The sequence below is a fragment of the Canis lupus genome, chromosome 9 (genome assembly GCF_011100685.1).
Source record: "Canis lupus familiaris isolate Mischka breed German Shepherd chromosome 9, alternate assembly UU_Cfam_GSD_1.0, whole genome shotgun sequence".
Lineage (NCBI taxonomy): Eukaryota > Metazoa > Chordata > Mammalia > Carnivora > Canidae > Canis > Canis lupus.
The window spans coordinates 18,033,721-18,052,333 of NC_049230.1; the positions used below are offsets into that span (position 1 = coordinate 18,033,721).

The 18,613-nt window shown below is 54.9% G+C and overlaps 2 protein-coding genes across 2 annotated transcripts in view; both read left to right on the forward strand.

The window, feature by feature from the left end:
- PLEKHM1 (pleckstrin homology and RUN domain containing M1) overlaps positions 1 to 16,505 on the forward strand; it is a 41,179-nt gene extending 24,674 nt beyond the window's left edge. Inside the window, 6 exon segments of the mRNA XM_038547030.1 lie at positions 1,275 to 2,195; positions 4,410 to 4,555; positions 7,549 to 7,742; positions 12,614 to 12,677; positions 13,198 to 13,355; positions 14,170 to 16,505. Of these exon segments, the coding sequence (XP_038402958.1) occupies positions 1,275 to 2,195; positions 4,410 to 4,555; positions 7,549 to 7,742; positions 12,614 to 12,677; positions 13,198 to 13,355; positions 14,170 to 14,281 (1,595 nt within the window). The 3' untranslated portion in view covers positions 14,282 to 16,505.
- The window catches only part of ARHGAP27 (Rho GTPase activating protein 27), an 80,454-nt gene that overhangs the window by 32,057 nt on the left and 29,784 nt on the right, over positions 1 to 18,613 (forward strand).

Here is an 18,613-nt window from a genome sequence, read left to right on the forward strand (position 1 = left end):
AGCCAGGCCAGGGGTGATGGCCAGCTGAGCCCATATGGTGGCTATGGAGGTGGTAAGAAATGGGGTTTCTGGGCTATGCCAGCAGGATTTGCAGATAGACTGGAGATGGGGTGTGGAAGAAAGGGAATCAAGGATAACTGCAGGGTGTTTAGCCCAAGCAGCTAGAAGAATGCAGTGTGCCATTTATGAGATGAGGAATGTTGGGAGAGAAGTTGGCTTGCAGTGGGAGGGTCAGGAATTCATTTCGGGCATGTTAACTTTGAGGGGATATTACATGCTAGATATTAGACGTACACACAGCAGGTGGAGATCTGAATCTGAGGTTCAAGGGCGAGGTTCAGGCTGGAGATAAAAACCAGGGCGTTGTTGGCATAAAGCCCTGAATGTGGGTAAGATCATGTAGGAAGTGGGTATCGCTGAAGAAGAGGCCCCAGGGCTGAGCTCTAAGGTGCTCCAATGTTGAGATGTCAGGGAGAGAAGGAAGAGCAAGCCCAGGGGACAGAAGAGTGGCCCGTTGGGGCAGAGGAGGACCCATAGTGGCAGTCCTCAGCGGTCGAGTGAGGGAAGTGTTTCATGAGGGAAGGAGGGCTCAGCTGTGTCCAGTGATGCTGATGGGTCAGGCCAGATGGGGACTAAGGATTAGCCTTTAGATTTGGTGACCAGGAGGGCATGGGGCTTTCCAAGCACAGTTTCAGTGGAAGGAGGGGACAGAAGCCTGACTGGAACAGATTCAAGATGGAATGGGAATTGGGGAACTTGAGATCGTTGTGATACCTCCTTGGGGGACGAAGGAACAGGGTGGTAATTAGAGATGTGAGGGCCGTCAAGAAGGCTATTTTTAAAGATGGCAGAAATAACAGTGTGTTTGTGTGCTGGTGGGAATGATCCAGGAGGGAAGGGAGAAAGCAGTGACACGGGAGAGGGAGGATGGGTTGCTGGAGAGATGCCCTTATCCCTGAATACGCGGGGGCGGAGGTCCTCTGCTCAATCAAACAGAGGGGTTGGCCTCAGACTGAGCTGTCAGTTCATCTCTGGTGACAATGGGGATGTCAGAGTGTGGGTACAGATGCTGTAGCAAGGGGTCTGTGGAGGTCATCTTTTGAGTGTTTTTTTGTCTCAGATAAACAATTCAGAAACAAGGTCAACAAGCTGAGGGTGAGGACGGGATGAAAGTGCTCAAATTTATTCTGGTGGCAGCCACTGTCCACACCGCTGCAGGGCCTCAGGAGGAAGAGGGATGGCCCACTGTCTAAAGTGCCCCTTTCTGCCCCCAGGGCTGTCCAACCCATTCCGGGGTCTCATGAAGCTGGGCACCGTGGAGCGGCGAGGGGCAATGGGCATTTGGAAGGAGCTCTTCTGCGAGCTCTCCCCTCTGGAGTTCCGCCTCTACCTGAACACCGAGGAGCGCACCTGCGTGGAGAACTGCTCACTGCTGCGCTGTGAGTCTGTGGGGCCGGCGCACAGCGATGGCCGCTTTGAGCTGGTCTTCTCTGGCAGGAAGCTGGCACTGCGGGCCTCCTCCCAGGATGAAGCTGAGGACTGGCTGGACCGGGTGCGGGAGGCCCTGCAGAAGTGCCGGCCCCAGCAGGAGGATGAGTGGGTGAACATCCAGTACCCAGAGCAGCCTGAGGACCCCCCAGACACCCCCCAGGGTGGCCTCCCCTCCCGCCCAGACCTGCTCACCGAGCCTGAAACCCTCCAGGGCACACAGTTCTGTTGGTCTTCTGCCCAAGTTCCCGAGCCAGATGCTATTAAAGAATCCCTTCTGTACCTGTACACTGACAGGACTTGGATGCCCTATATTTTCTCCCTATCCTTGGAGTCTCTGAAATGCTTCCGAGTGAGAAACAATGAGAAGATGTTAAGTGACAGTCATGGAATTGAGACCATCCGAGATATCCTGCCAGACACGAGCCTTGGGGGCCCATCTTGCTTCAAAATCCTCACGGCCAAGGCTGTCCTGAAGCTGCAGGCTGGGAATGCTGAGGAGGCCACTCTATGGAGGGAGCTGGTGCGCAAGGTCCTGGCGTCCTACTTGGAGATAGCCGAGGAGGCGGTGACACTGGGCGGCAGTCTGGACGAGAACTGTCAGGAGGTGCTGCAGTTCGCCACGAGGGAGAACGGCTTCCTACTGCAGTACCTGGTGGCCATCCCCATGGAGAAAGGCCTTGACTCCCAGGGCTGCTTCTGTGCAGGTGCCCGCTTGCCGTCCTACCACCCCCAGTGCACTCACCTCCTCTGCCTCGAGTCGGCTTTCTAATTTAGGCACTCTGCCCTTTCCTGGCTTTCTACCTCTGCCCCCACGCCACCCCTGGGATGTTGCGGCAAATTGCCCCTGCTTCTCCCCGGCACCCACGGAGGCCAGCACCCCTGCCAAGGGTTGGCACCTGTGGGTGGCAGCTCTTCAAAGTGCTGCTTGCTCTCTGCTTAGGGAGTTCCATCCAGGGAGCTCTGGTCTCCACCCTTTCATTATCATATTACCATATGCTTAGCTTCTTTTGGAGCAGGGACATGGCATCCTTCCAAATATTTCTGCATGCTTTTGCAAGTGCACACAGTCTTTTTCAGCTACAAAAATGGGCTCATGCTACTCTGTTCTGTGCAACAGAACTTCTCTGATGATGAAAATGTTCTAGATCTATGCTGTCCACTATGGTAACTACAAGCCACATGTGGCTCCTGAGTACTTCAAATGTAGCTATTATGATGGAAGGAACTGAATTTTCACTTTAACATAAAGGTATTTAAACTGAAATGGGTACCTGTGGCTTATGGCCACTGTTTGAGACAGCACAGCTATTTATACTGTTCTGCAACTTGGTTTTTTTTCTACTTAAGAATATATTATAGATATTATTCTAAGTCAGTACACTTGCTATATTATTGCCATCATTAAATCTGATTCGCCTGTGGGGGCACTGGGCCAGCTGCTTTATTTGGATTATTTCATTTATTCCTCACGATACCTTTCCCATGGTAGAGCCAGATGAGGACCTTGACAGTCCCAGAACCTTGCTCCAGCCAGGCCCCCACAGGGACCCAGACACCCATTTCCATCACCTTGGTTCTCCAGGTGAACCATGAAAACTTTGCCCTGTTGCAGAGTGCCATAACAGGAGACATGGCTGCGAGTGGTTTGAGGCTAGAGTTGGCTAGAGCCTGTGGGACTTGAGAGGAAAGTCTGCTTCAGGCATCTGGAAGGAAGTGGTCGGTTTTCTTCCTGCAGAAAACATTTTCAAGTCCCAGATCACCCCCTCCCCCTGCAAACCCCTAACACTTGCACTCGGTACCTTCAGCCTGTGGGTGTTAGGCTTAGGGTGAAGGCCAGAACCCCAAGGCTTATGAGGAGAATTCCCCAGTGGGTGTGAATGCTGGCAGGGGGCGGCTCTTACTGTGCCTGTCACCTGCCAGCTCGTGGGGCGAGACTGAATCTGAGGAGCTGGGCTTCCTTCTTGCTGCAAGCACAGCTCTGTGGCTAAGCAGATACCCACCATTGACATTTGGCTGTATTCATAGTTTGCAAGGCACTTTCAAAATCTCCTCTCATTTAAACTTTGTGATCTCTCCACAGGAAAGCAAGTAACAGCAGACTTTTATAGACACTGAAACAGAACCTTGCAAAAATTCAGTGAAGGGTTAGGGTGAGGCAGCTATTAAACAGAACAGGTGGCCCTTCTAATCCCAAGGCTAGACTCTCCCCTGGCCCTGTGGGAGACAGGCATGCACTCAGGATTTGAGCCAGGCCTTTGCTTTACCCTGGACCTACCCCACTCCGCTTCTCACTACCTGCTGCTGTGGAAGGACCTTTAGCAGAGGGGCTGAAGCTGGGCTCTGCACCACCATCCTGCGGGGCCAGGCATCTCTGACTCCAGGCTGGCCCCAGGCAATGTCCAGACAGCCCCTGCCTTCGGCTGGCTTCCCCACCCACTCCCTGTGGCCGGCCCCAGGTCCCCAGCTCCCACCCTGCTTACCGAGGCCCAGACTTGGTTGCTTCTACTTCTGGGCCTCAGTGGAGGGGCAGACCTACAGAAGGTTGGCACCGGTGAGCAAGCAGTGGAAACACTAAACACAGCTACACAGAAGAGGATGTGGGCTCTAACAGCAACCTAACCCAAATCCAGTGCCCAGCTATGCTGTGTAATCGTCCCATGACTGGGCAGGTCTCCACCATTCTGGGCACCAATGTTTTCAGCTGTAAAATGGCAACAATAATTGCTAATGGTGTTCTGCTATAAAGACTAATTAATAGGGTTATTTGGTGGGGTGCGTATGAGTGAGGGTGTTTTATCTCTCTATCCTTTTTAATCTATCCTTCCCTTAAAGAGTTGGTCCTTCTGCTTAGTAACTTCTGCATTGTTTGCAGACTCTGGCCCTGCCACTGCTCACTCTCCCACTGTCCTTCTCCCCAGGCTGCTCCCGACAGATTGGCTTCTCATTTGTACGACCCAAGCTTTGTGCCTTCTCTGGCCTCTATTACTGTGACATCTGCCACCAAGACGATGCCTCGGTGATTCCAGCCAGGATCATCCACAACTGGGACCTCACCAAGCGCCCGGTAAGCCCTGAGCCCGGCCTGTTGTGGCCACACAAGGCTGCTAAGTGACAGACGAATGATCATACTTCTTTGCTGCTGCTCTTCATCTCTGTAAAGGAGGCTGGCTCTCGGGAAGCCTGGGTCACTGGTTCAGGCCCCATGATGGAGGGGGAGCCAGCAAGCAAAAAATGCAGTGCTGGTCTATAGCCTTGAGCAGAGCTCTGTCAGTGTCTGCCTTGATCCTCAGGTAGAGGTCTAAGGATGATTCTCTGCAGCTCCCCATGGCTACAGACAAAACTAAGGTACCAGCAGCCAGATGGATAGAGAGACAGACAGACAAGGATAGGTAGGTAAGGAAGGATAATTAGGATAGATTACATATATAACCGGATGGTGGATGGATGTGGATGGACAGGTGGGTGGGTGGGCTGGCCAACCGGCTGCACCTCCCCTTGGAGCAGTCAGCCTTTTCCATGGATCTGTTTCCATACGTTTGTAAAGTTGGGATCATCCTGGACTCATACCGCTTTATAACGTGCTTTGTCGACTTAGCATCACTTAGTCTTGGGTACTGTTTTATGTTCACCAAGTGCTTTTTAATTGGATGTATCCCAGGATCGTTCACATTTCTTCCTCTACACCTGAGCTTACCACTTACCTAACTGTGTTACCATTAGCAAATTATTTAGCTTTAGTTTCCTGGTCTCTAAAGAGGAATTAATAAGTGTGTGCCTCAGGGTTGTGTAAGAACTAACAGAGACAGGAGCCCAGTCTCTCAGAGCCCCTACATCAGAGCCCTTTTTTTCTCCTGAGGCCTGTCACACCTTTGGCCCCTGGTTCACTTGGTCAGGGCCTGCTTCCAAGAACACAAGCTTGGCTTCACCCCAAAGGCACAGATTTCTGTTTAAGACAGACACAGAAGCATAAGGAAGTGATTTGCTTCTCACAAGCTCCAGGCCAACTGGCTGAGCAACCTTGATGTGCAGATGTGTCCTCAGAGTGCAGGGAAGGGTTGTGTATCACCCCAGCCTCCACCGTGCTGGGGACTGGAACCCCAAGAACAGTAGCTTCACTTTGGCTTTTTGGTTGGTTACCTTGTCCTCACTCCTGCCCTTGGTGGTAAGTATTTAACTAACTACACATAGAATATTAAACTCAGAACCACCACAAATGCAAATCATTCTTTGGCCGTAAAACACACTCACTATTTACAACACCCGGACACTGGTTAAGCCATCTTCTTATTTATTGCTGCAATCCTTGTGCCACTTCCTTCTCCCTACCAGAAAATGACAGTACTTTTCTGGGTATGTCTGAGATCAGGAAATATCCAGCTCTCGCTCTCTCAGAGATCTCTGGCCTGGGAAAGACAGGAACATTCGAAATAGAAAGTGGGTGGCTCGTGGGTGAGGGGCCTTATTGTTCACTGTTACCGCTGGCTGACCCATTTGTGCAGGGTCTGGCTGGCACTTGGCAGCATGTCAGCGCAGGACTAGGGATTCTTTCTCGCCTGTCTCCTGCAAGCCCACAGGCCAGGAACAGTCCAGGGGAGCAGGAAGCTCCTGCCTGTCCATAGCACTTGGCAGTTTTCAGCACGCATTCCTCTGTGTGATTTCATCAGAGCCTCGCCCAAGGATTGAAGCGAGTCATGGGACGGGCCAGGCGATATGGAGAAGAACAGTCTGAGAGGAGTCCCCGGGCCTTTGCTGCTCCACTGCCCATCAGGTCACAGGCTGATACTTCAGGGCTCTGAGAAATGGTAAAAGGAGTTGTCTGTTGCTGGGAAAGGCAAGAGATGGCAGTGGAACTGGATGACAGGAGGCCAGAGTCTCCTAAGCCCCCAGTGTGACCATCTCCCAAGGACCCTGTCACATTCCCGATGCTTCAGGGGCCAGCTGGGCCACACGGACACTCAGAGTCTGAAGGCAGCTCCCATTCCTGAGGATATGCTATGTGCCAGGAGCTTATGGATTTTCTTTTTATCTGAACTCAAAATAATCCCATAAGGGAGGTGCTTTTATTTTCCCCACTTTACAGACAAGGAAACTGAGTCACGGAGAGGTTAAGTAATTGTCACAAGGTCACACTGCTAGGAAGTGATAGAGTTGGGATTCAAATTCAATTCTGACTTGAAACCCCAACTCCAAGTTGATGGTGAAGAACGTCTCAGCTCCTCCGTCCTTCTCGTCACAGTGAGGAGGACACTGAAGGGGAGAGAGGCTTCTCGTTAGTTGATGAAACAGCCATCTGTGCAAAGACCACACTTCAGTTTAGACCCGGGCTCCACTTTCTGCAGGTAGATTAGATAGGCCACTTTAGCTTCTGTGAGCCTTCACTTCTTCATCTATAAAATGGGGATGATGACACCTTCCCCATTGGATTGTCATAAGCATGAGGAAAGGATGGGGCTGAGGATCTCTGTCTGGCACATGGTAGGTTCTCAGTAACTGGCTTTGGCATTAGGGTCAGGACTGAGGGTGGGACCTGCAACACCCTATCAGTTGGGAAAGGCTGGGATTCATCGCTCACCTCCACACAGGGACTTGGGGGAGCCTGGGTTGGTGCTGCTGGCAAGAGCTGGGGAAGTTGGAAAACCTCCTTAAGCCGGCTCTGATCTGTGGCTTCCTGTGGCTGGAGCCTGACTCAGACAGTCACCTGGTTCCTGCCTCCTTGGCCTCAGGCAGTGCCTGTTCCATGAGGCAGGAAAGTGGGGGCTGGGAAGACAGGAAAGAATGGGAAGGGTCTGTGGGCCCAGGGGGAGAAGGGCAGCAGCTGGTGCCATGGAGGGAGAATAGGTCTGGGCATTAGGTTAACTGGGTTCAGATCTTGACTTTTCTGAGCTATGGACATAGGCCCAGTCACTTCGACCCTGAGCCTCAGTTCTCTCATTTGTAAAATGAAGATGGCACCATGTCCCTTGGAGCTGGGTGGCTGGGTGAGTGAGTAGGTAAGACCATGCCCGTCCCAGAGGCACTCACCATCCTGTCCCATCCCCACTATGTGGTGTGCCCCAGATCTGCCGGCAGGCCCTGAAGTTCCTGATGCAGATCCGGGCCCAGCCCCTCATCAACCTGCAGCTGGTGAATGCCTCACTGTATGAGCATGTGGAGCAGATGCGCCTCATCGGGCGATGCCGGGAGCAGCTGAAGCTTCTGGGGGATTACCTGAGCCTGTGCCGAAGCGGAGCTCTGAAAGAGCTGAGCAAGAGGTGAGCATCCTGGACGCCCGTGTGCGCGCGCACACACACACACACACACACAGCTAGCACCAGCACAAGATGCCCTCTTGGGAGAAATGCCAGGGCTGGGCAGAAATCACTTTCCCATTGGGTTTGGGAAATGATCACATACTTGGAGAGTGGCTTTTACCTGCTCATGTATTCATTCATTCATTCATTCATTCATTCAACAGATATTTACTGAGAACATTCAAAGTTACCAGGCTTGTGGGCTCAACGCTGAGCAAGGCAGACCTAGGATCTACTCTCTAGAGGGGAAGGCAGATGAATAAGCCAATGGCTACAACAGGGAGGGAGCTGGGAGGGAGGCAGGATGCTTAGAAGTACCACTGTGAGCACTTTAAGAGGATTGGAGGAGGGCAGAGCAGGGAAGCCTTCCAGGAGGAACTTACAAATAAGGTGACACCTGAAGAATGAGTAGAAATTTAGAAAGGGGAAGAGACTCAAGAGTGAGTGATCCAGATAGAAAAAAGAGTGTGTACAGGCCATGAACAAAGGCCGCATACATGGAAAGAACAGAGAGAACTTGGATGGAGAGAGGGTGCAAGGAGGAAAGTGAGTGTGGTTGGGAGGCTGGGAGGCAAGGGCGGTGTAGCCTGGCCCTTTCCTACCCAGTCCTCCATCCAGGGCTGCTTTGTTGCTATCCAGCACAGCATCCCTCCTCAAATCCTCAGAAGGGGGCAAGACTGGGGCAGGACCCTCAGGATGTCCTTTGAGAAGCTTCTCAGCCCCCAGAGCCTAGGGACCTACTCAGGGTCTGGAAGTGATGCTGTGCTGCAGCATGAACTTAGGATCTTTCTGGGCCCTTTGTAAACCTCCTCACCCATAGGGCCCTCAGAAGGGCAGACCCCAGGTGGATGAGCTGGTGCCTCCTGTTCACTTGGGCTTTGTTGCTGGGTGTCTGGGCACTTGGAGCAGCTCACAAGCCCCTCACATTCCCCCCGTGCCCCCAGCCACTCCTCCACACAGGCATGGCACAGAGACCACCACTCTGATGGGCTGTAGCTCTAGAGTCCTGGCTACTGTCCTCCCAGGGCCATTCCTGCATGGTTGCTTGAGGCCCCAAGTGGTGCCCAGTATAGGCCCCGCAGGACTCTCAACAAGGGGGCTGCTGCAGGGAGCTCTCTCTTAGACATGAGGGAGAGGCTGGTTCCTCTTAGGCTCCCAGAGCAGCCAGCTGAGCCCTGGTCTCCACGGGACCTGAAAGGACAGAAAGCCCCTCTGGCGGCCACCATGAGGGACCCTAGCAGTCTGCTTCCCGGGGAGGCCTTGCCTGTCGTGATCATTAGCTGGATGCCTGGGTCTTCACTCACTGCCCTCCTTTCTGATATCCTGGGACCCAGAAAGTCTGCCCTCACTGCCCAGGGTGGTGAAATCTCCCTGTCATCACCCTCCAGTCAAGGGGATATTCTGCAGACCTCAGCAGACCAGGTACCTGCAGGGTGGTCCTGGGTGCTGGCCTCACTTACCTGAGGCCTTACCTCACTTACCTCACTTACCTCACTTACTCACTTACCTCACCTTACCTCACTTACCTCACTCACCGTGCTCAGATTGCTTGGTCATCAACCTAACTGACCTGTCTGGGCTGACCTGCTAGGCAGCCATGCCTTTCTCCCTGCCTCTGCTATTCCCATTCTTGGGTAGTAGCACTGCATACCTACTGTGCAGCCTACCAGCCTTCGAGAGAGCAAGGTTCAGTCAGTGGAAGTCCCATTTTAGAAGCAACGTGGGGGCAAGTGAAAGAGCTCAGGAGCAGCCTCTGCCCGGCCTCAGACTTGCTGTGTGACTGAGAAGTTGGTTTACTTCTCTCTGAGCCTAAGCTTTTTTGTCTACAAAATGGGCCAATAATCCCTGTGCCCATGCGGCCTTCCAGAGTTGTGGTGAGGGCCGGTGAGGGGCTCAGAGTCTGAGCAAGGACACACACAGGCAGACAGATGGCCCTGGGTCAGTATGGCTCGTGCCATGAGCGAAAGCACCAGACCCAGCCTCGTCAGGGCCAGAGGGCCAAGGAAACTCCCAGAGGAGATGGCATCGGAGCTGAGGGTTTGCAGGATTTTTTCTTCTTTTCTTTCCTTAAAAAAAAAAAAAAAAAAAAAAAAAAGGTGTTTCTTCTTTGCAAAGTCAGTCAATATTCAGCATAAAAGAATCCAGCAGGCAGTTCCAATCACCCTTCCTCCAATCCCACCACCATCAGTCCTATTAGGGCATGCTTCCAGAACTCTGTCCTCACACAGGCATGTAGTGAACTGGGATTTTGCAAAAGAATTAGGAGAAGAAAGGGGAAGGGAGGGCCCAGCCTTCCTAGTTCAAAGGGGACCTGTGATATGGAAAGGGATGGGACTGTGGCTCATCGGGACCCTTGAAGGGGTTCAGTGCAGCTGGACTGTGGGTGCAGGAGCCAGACCTCAAAGGTCCCAGGTACCACACTAAAGGTGTTTGGATTTATCCTGCCAGCAGTAGGGAGCCCTTTGAAGGGATGTTCTCAACAGGGTCTACAAAAGGCCACTTTAGGGGGTGCCCTGCTGGCTAGTCAGTAGAGCATGCAACTCTTGATCTCGGGGTTGTGAGTTCAAACCCTACATGGGGTGTAGAGATTACCTAAACACAAAATATGTGTTTGTGTTTGGCAGTAGTGGGGGCACAGAGGCCGATGTAGTAATTAGCCCTGGGAAGCGAGGAGGCCTGGCCTGAGTTGGCCAGAGTGGAGGCTGAGGACTGGAATGGTTGAGAAGGAAGGGCAGGCCTTGAGTATGAGTGGTGAAGTCAGGGAGGATTTCCCCTCTGCTAGTGGCAGCCCTCTGGCTGGGCTCTCTGAGAGAAAGGAGATCCTCAGACAGGCCTGGACACATCTCCAGGGGCCAGAGAAGCCTCAGAGCTCCCTCTCTGCCCTTGGGAAGGAGCCATTAGAAACGCCCTGGAGGAGTGGGCAGAGAAGGCACTTAAGTTCAAAGGAGTCAGAGCCTCGGCCTGGAACCCAGCCCTGCCCACCCTGCCAGCCCTGCCAGCGCCCTTTCCCACCTCATCACTGGTTACAGGATAAAGGGGCAACCTCGCCTCTGTTTTCTCTCTTCCCGAGTTCCCTACAGATCTCTCTGGCCCCTTTCCAGCCTCACACCAGGAGAGGACAGAAAGGACTTTCCGATTGTGGGGTGGAGAACAGAGGCCTAGAGAGGCCCTAGGGTGTAGACCTCTCTCCTGACAGCAGTGGCATCTGACCCCTGGGCCAGTGCTCTGTCCCCTGTGGCTTGGACTGAGTACTGTGGAGGAAGCAACTGTGAGGCCTCACTGAGAGTATGGCAGGCCCAGGGTACAGTGGCTTGCAGGGAGAGTCTTGTGCCTGGCTGGTCCCCAGGGCTTCCATGACTGTGTAGGGATGACAGAGATGACTCTCCATCCAGATCAGCCCCACCCTTCCTGCCAGTTCAGGGTCGGCCTGTGCGCCCCCCGCCCCCTGCGTTTTCCTGGTGATAAATGGCGGCTTCCTGTTCCCAGAAAGCTGGAAGTTTACTGGGGAAACCAGAATGGTGAACCGAGCAGTAGTGTCCTCACCTTTCGTGGCATAGCGTGGCCTGCCGGGCTATTTGGTGGGACTTGTCACCCTGCTCCAGGTTTCTCCAGATCACATCTGAGGCCATAGGGTGGAGCATGGCCAAGCCCCCATCCCAGATGCTCCTGGGGCAGGTTTGCAGCTGCCTTAGGCTTGGAGCATTCTCCCCAACCCCAGCCCCCACACAGGCACACATAGCAAGGCCAGGCAGGTGGTGTCCCAGGGGGATTTCTGCAGCCATTTACTCTCTATCCCTGAGGATGGAACCCCTCAGATCTCTGCCACTACTGAGGTTGAAAGTAGAGCCACCCTCATCGTGTCTCCCCCATGCCCCACCCCACTGTGAAATGGGATCTGCCTTCCTTAGACCACATCGCCATGACTCTCACATAGCACTGAAACTGGATGCTTGACTGTGTCCCTCCGCTTGCCCAGGGGCTATAGGGGGGCAGAGGCTGCCTCCTATGCATTTCTGTCCCACTGTCCCTAGTATGGAATGGTGGCAGTAATGACAACAGCTAACACCTTCAGGCATTCACTGGGATGGATAAGGGTGCAGGCTCCAGAGGCTGACTTCTGCATTCAGGTCTCCAGCTCTCCTGTCGAGGTGGGGATTATAAGAGTACCAACCTCACAGGACAGTGCAATGAGTTAATGGATATAAACCTCTAAGCCCAGTTCCCAGTATAAATGTTGCCTCTGGTCATCCTCCTCCTCATTATAATTTTTTTAAAGACGTTCTATGTTTTATAACCTTTAAATTTTTTTGGAATATTCTTCAGCTCTATTGAGGCATAACTGATAAAATTATAACATGTTGAAAGTGGATATCATGATAATTTGGTGTATGTATATACATTGTGAGACGGTTCCTCCCATCTGGTTTATTCACACATCCATCACCTCACTACTTAGGTGTAGATTTTTGGTGAGAGCATTTAAGTTCTACTCTCAGCAAATTTCAGTTATACGATACAGTGTTATCAACTCTAGCTGATAATCATTCGTTGTTTACTGTGTGCTGGGCACTATGCCAAATGCTTTAAATAAATTATTTAATCCTCAAAGAGCTCTATTTCTCAGGTGAGGAAGCTTGAGTTGTAGAGATGTTGAGTAATTTGCCCTGGGTCACCTGGAAGACCAGATCCCCAACCCGGGCGCCCGACCGCGCTCTTAGGCACCGCCCTGGCCAGGCATTCATACCCAGTGAGCAGCTGAAGGAATGAAAACAAACACAGGTTGCCCCGGATCGGGAAACCCTTATAAGGGGCCTCTTCTGTTTTGTTTGAAGGCTCAACCACAGGAATTACCTCTTGGAGTCTCCCCACAAGTACAGTGTTGCCGACCTCCAGCAGGTGAGAATGCCTTTCTCTACCCCCAGAGGGGCCTCATTCCTGGAGACATCAGACGGGAGGGGTGGCTGCAGCTTTTCAGCACCTCAGACTATGTGTCTGGCTGTCCCAGGATTCCTGGGCGGTGACTGAGCGCCAGCCCCCTGCAGTTAGCAGGCAGTCCAGCAAAGCCTGGGGAACAGGAGCGCCTTGGCCCCTTCCCTGCCTCTGGCCTCGTCCCCAGCTAGAGGGCAGCAGGAAGAGAGGCCCCAGGCCTGAAAGTTGAGGACATTCCTTCCTTCAGGGAGGGCACTGTGGATTTGGGTCTCATCCTTAAGCCGGTTACCCCCAGTGACCTCCATGTGGGGGAGCTGTACACCTGCATTGTTCAGCCTGGACCGGGGAGGGGGGGTTCTTGCCCAAGTGGGAAGATACTCTTTGGGAATAGGAGTTCTTGAGGCAAGGTGGAGCCACATTTTATAGATGGCCTCAGCCTCAGCACAGCTACCCGAAAGGCCTGTCGGCCTGCACTTGCCCTCCACAGATCGCGGACGGAGTGTATGAAGGGTTCCTCAACACCCTGATTGGATTTGCCTCCCAGCACGTCTACCACTGTGACCTGTGCACCCAGCGTGGCTTCATCTGCCAGATCTGCCATCACCACGACATCATCTTCCCCTTCGAGTTTGACACCACAGTCAGGTATGCGGGACACCCAGCCTGCCACCCCACCCCTATCCACAGCTGGCCCCAGCTATCCAGGAAGGCAGGCCCAGTGCCATTGTGCAGAAATACAGAGACACCCTGTCTGTGCCGGTACCGATGCCCTGAGCAGTCACGGAGGCTCCGGTCCAGCTCAGAGAGCCCTCCAAAGGCCCCTGCCTAGATCAAGGAAGCTGTCTGTCTCCCTAGAGAGGAGGTGGCTTGCTGCCTCTTTGAGCGGGGGCCTCAGTTTTGTCATCTACAAACAGGGTGAGGAGGGACTGAATGAGTTACTGCCCCGGAGCATTGGCACAGGCCAGACACAAAGTGGGCACCCTGTGGGTGGTACCTGCCTGCCTCTCTCCTGCAGTAATGATGGATCTTACCCGATTATCACTCATTATCAGAAGCCTCTAAATGGAAAAATTCATCCACCAAACCTCCATTCCAGCCCGTGTGGGAGGGGAAAACTGAGCAGGTGGGAGCATTCATTCATGTTCAGTAGGTGTCTCATGGCCTAGATTCAGCCCCTAGGCTGAGTTTTTTAAACGGCAGAGGGTTTTCAACATAGGCAAGAAGTCATGTCATGAGTCTCAAGCAGCATCTTAAAAAGTGAATTTGAGCAGAGAGTGTCAGCAGTGCCTGTGGTGTGAAGGAGGGTAAGCATTGTCGCGAGGTTTTATTTGACCATGCAGGGGCAGCGCACAGGTGCCTTGGGTGGCGGGAGCCGCTCAGCCTCCCCGCGGGTTCTGGTCAGGAAGGCTGGCCAGCCCCCCGGCCCATGGCACAGGCGGTGCTTGCTGCTATCCCCCAGGTGTGGCGAGTGCAAGACCGTCTTCCACCAGAGCTGCCAGGCCGTGGTGAAGAAGGGCTGCCCCCGCTGTGCCCGCCGGCGCAAGTACCAAGAACAGAGCACTCTCACCTAAGTCAGCGAGCTGTCCCCACCAAGGCTGCGGGGTGGCAGCTCGGCTCACCCATCTCAGCTGGGTTTGGCGTCAGTCCGGATCCTCTCAAGGTGTCACAGCTGTCTCCCCTGTCACGAAGACTCCGATGTGACCAGAGCACGAGCCTACCAGAGGAAGCCCTCGATGATGTCACCCAGTCCCTCTACCACCTGTCTGCTCCCGGACATGGGGACATCATCAGATGCCCCCATTCCAGGGGATGCAGGGAGGGGGAACTTTGCACTAATCAGGCCCCAGCTCACCTCACAGACATGGCACATCCATTAGGGCTGTTCAAACACTGTGGAAACAAGACTTGGGCGCATTCTCAATTCCACATTCCTGATTAAAAGGTCTAGTTTTTTAAGGCAGGTTTTTTTTTCCCCTTCATATTTCAACGGAAAATATTTTTTTATTCTTGACCCTACACAAGTCACCCAAGAAATCCAGGCCTTCTCATGCTGAGCAAATGTGTGGGAACACTTGGCCCGCAGGCAGGCGGGCGGCTGGACAGGCAGGCCACTGCTGGGCCAGAGCCTGCCAGCTGGACTGGGTGCCTTTCCTTCTCCTACACCGGGCGCTCACTGCCCACAGCTCAAGTATGACGTGCCAAACTGCCCGGGGGCTGGTGGGATGGGTCTCGATGACCGTCCTCTCCCTCTCCCTCTGTTTGCCCTGCCCTGTCCACCTCACCTGGAAGCCCCATCCCCTTTCTCCATGTCAGAGCCCCCCAGCTCTCGTGTAGCTAGGGATCTTGGTCCCTGAGGGAGAAGGGAGGGACTTGGAACCCGCACTGTCAGCACTTTGAGCCTTTCTTGGCTCAGGGCAGGGTGGTCATCTTGCCTACCCCTTAGCCCCTCGCCATCCCATCCTACCACAGACCCGCAGCCAGATGGGCCGGGGGCGGCTGCAGACATACTCTCGCCCTGTTCCCCCACCGCATGACTGAGCCCTGTGGGAACAGAGGCAGGCTGGGCCCACAGAGAGGGCAACAAGCCCAGGCCAGCGGCCAGCCTCGGGCATCGGGACTGCCAGGCCCCGCACTGTGGAGTGGTGACCCCATCCTTCCACAAAGAGTGCCGGCCCTGCTGCAGAGACGCACAGGGACACGTGGGAGCAGCCACCTGTTGGAAGGACACTGAGCCTCAGTTTACAAAGCCATGAATTCACAAAGCTTTGCTGGACTGGCCCAGGAGGGGCCCTACCAGAGACCGGAAAATGTCATTGGAGCATGATTGCCTTTTCAAGGGGGTCTTGGGGTAGAGCAGGAGCCTGCCATTGTTTTCAAAGTGACCTTTAGACCCTGGGGTTTGGGGGTTGATTTCTCTGCTGCCTTATCCCATCTTTCCTGGACCCACAGCCCCCACCCCCACCCCGCGGCCCTCGGTCCTCTGGCCATCCTCTCTGCTCTCAGCTTGAATTGGGGGCCTCAGGTGGAGATTGCCTGTCACTGTAAAGAGCTGAATCTACTCCCACCTCTCCCTGGGGGTGATTCGGCTGCTGAGTCACCTGCCCAGCCCTGTGAAGCTGGATAAATTGTGCAATAGAACAGAGGAGGTGGTGGGGGGTGGGGGTGCCTGTAACAGGGGGCTGCCCCACAACTTCTCTGTCCCCGGCACGGAAGATGGTGCACACCTAGGCCCAGCATGCCAAAGCCTCCTAAATGGGAAAGTGGGTCCTTATCCCCATCCTGCACCCCCATAGCCGGCATTAATGCTCCCCCACAGACCCAGCCTAAGCAGAGCTGCAGGTGCCCCAGGTCCCCAAGTGGACAGGGGCTGGCCTGGGGTGGGCAGTGCTGCCCAGGCCCAGCCCTGGCTCCTCAGGCCCGTGAGTATGTTATGTGCACCAGAAGGTGCCCTAGGAGGCAGCAGGAGTGAGGCCCTAGGGAGCTTGCTTAGGTTGGGTATCCACCCCGCCGCCGCCCTCCCAGGGACTAGTAGCATTAGAACTGACCCTCTCCCCAGCACCAGAAAGCTGCTAATCAAATGAGTTGACTTTTACCCTCTCACCTCCAATGGAAAGCTGATGTGAACCTCAGTGGTGCCCACACTATTTTTAAAATGCCATTTTATGCAATAAACTGTTTCTAGCGGGGGGGGGGGGACGCTGGCCCTGAACAGCGCTTTGCAATGTATGGAAGGAACTGCTACCGTGTGCATTTTGGGTGATTTTGCAGTAAAGACCTGATCTTTTTCACCTGTGATCTTGTTTCTGAATCCTGATGCTGCCACTGGCTGGGGGAGGCCACCAGCCATCCTGTGGTTGGATGCCCCCCCCTCATTAGCTGGGGAGGCCTGGAGAGGGAGGGTTGGTAGTAAACATTTGCAAGCAAGGGGCGCGGGCACGCAGGGGAGAAGAGGTGCCACTAGGAGTCCTGGCCAGGGAGCCAGGGGGAGATTTCGGGGCCTTGCTGGAGGTCTCCTCACGTACACTCATGCATAACAGATGAAGCTGCTGCCTGAAATCCCACCAGAGTGGCACCTTCCCTGTGCCTGTCAAAGCACAGAGCCCTGACACTGGAACATGAAGAATGTTGGGACTATTTCCTACTGGGTTTTCCAAGGCAAGAGGGGGGCTTAGAAAAGGCTGAGCAGCACCAGAATCAGGGATCCCAGTGGCCTAGACTTGGCCACTACCTTCCTCTAAGTGCCAGGAGAAGCCCACCACTGCCCGTGGTGAGGCCAGAAGAAGGAAACAGACTAGTTCCAGGGAAGGCAGATTGTGGGAAAATGTGATTGAAACACTCTGCTCTGTCTGCAGTTCCTTGTCCTTGAAGATGCCTTTTGGCCCTGGGGGAGCACCTTCTGCACATCCCCTGAGCCCCAGCTTCCCTCAGGGGCCTCAAGTCTCTCCAGGTCAGTAGGAAGTGGGCTCTGAGAAGACAAAAGGAACTGGGTTTGAGGCCTAGGGACAGGGAGGCCAGGGCCAGGCGACCTGGGTGCCTCATCCTCAGCAAGGTGCCTCTGAGGACATTCCTTTCTCCCTTCCCCCTCCTGCCTGAAGGAGAATGGGGGGTTGGAGACAACCCAACACCAGAGAGAACAGCTCATCTTCTAATAAAAATAATGTTCATAATAACAAATGTGTGCTCCTATAATAATGTGATACTATACTGTGCTTAGTGCATCTCATTCAATCTCGCCAACTACCCTGGGAAGTAGGTGTCACTGTCCCCAGTTTACAGGAGAGAAAATTTCAAGTGCTAGGAGTCCAGCTCCAGCAGGCTGCTCTGGGCTTACCCTACAGACTGGAGGGTGGCCCTCTTCCAGAGGAGGATCCAGGCAGCAGGGGGACGGAATCAAACAGTGGGAGGGAAATCTGGCCAGAAGTAGTCGAGGAGGCTGCCCCCCCACGCCCCCCCCCAAAGCCCCCACCTCACACCACCATCCTCGCCCTCCTGCTTACACCTCCGGGAGACAGCCAGGTGTGGCCCAGGAAGGGCGGGGGGGGCGGCGGGGGGAGGGGGGAGCGGTGGCGTCTGCGCTCCCTGGGCCCAGAGGGGACAGGAAGCGGGACACCGGGGATTGTCTCTAGCAGCCACAGCCCAGCCTCGGCCCGGGAGGAAGTTCTGCCCGGCGCTCTCCGCTGGTGCCTCCCTCGCTGTATTGTTGAGCAGGAAACAGGGCTGCGCGGGAGCTGGGCGGTGGAGGAGGGAGCGCGGACGCCGAAACCACGCGCCCTGCCGGGGACGAGTGGAGGCGAAGCCAGTGAGCGGACACCCCGGGGGGCCGGGGCCGGGCCGGGCGGGGGGCGCTGAGCCGGGGGCCGGTGGGGGTGCGGTGCTGCAGGTGGCGGGTTCTCTCTCGCCGGCTCCCCTTCCCGGGGCGCTGGGGCCGGAGCTGCGGGACCCGCGAGCAGGGCCGCGCGGCTCGGATCCCCCCGCGAGGAGCGGAGATGAAAAGGGCTGCCCTCCGTCCGGGGACAGGACGGGCCCAGGTGCAGGCCCCCCGCGCCGACCCAGGCGTTGGCGCCGCTGTGGCTCTCGTCCCCAGGCCAGTGGACCCAAAGCAGCTCCTGGGGACGGATCAGTCCTGGAGTTTCAGGGAACCTCCGCTCTCCCCTGAGTTGGGGAAGGAGCCGAGTCCGGGTCCCCTCCCCACCCAGCCCGAGACCCCCGCTCTGGTGGGCATCCCTGCCTTGGGACCCCCGCCCTGAGTCTTTCCAGGCCCGGCCAAGCTGTGTGGGGAAAGGGCCTGGGGAGGGCGGAGGTGGGCCCGAAGCGAGTAGTGCCAGCAATCGGGCTGGAGAGGGCTCGCGGTTGGCAGTTGGTGATTCAGGGTGCAAATGGCCTCACCCGTAAGGGGACGCCTG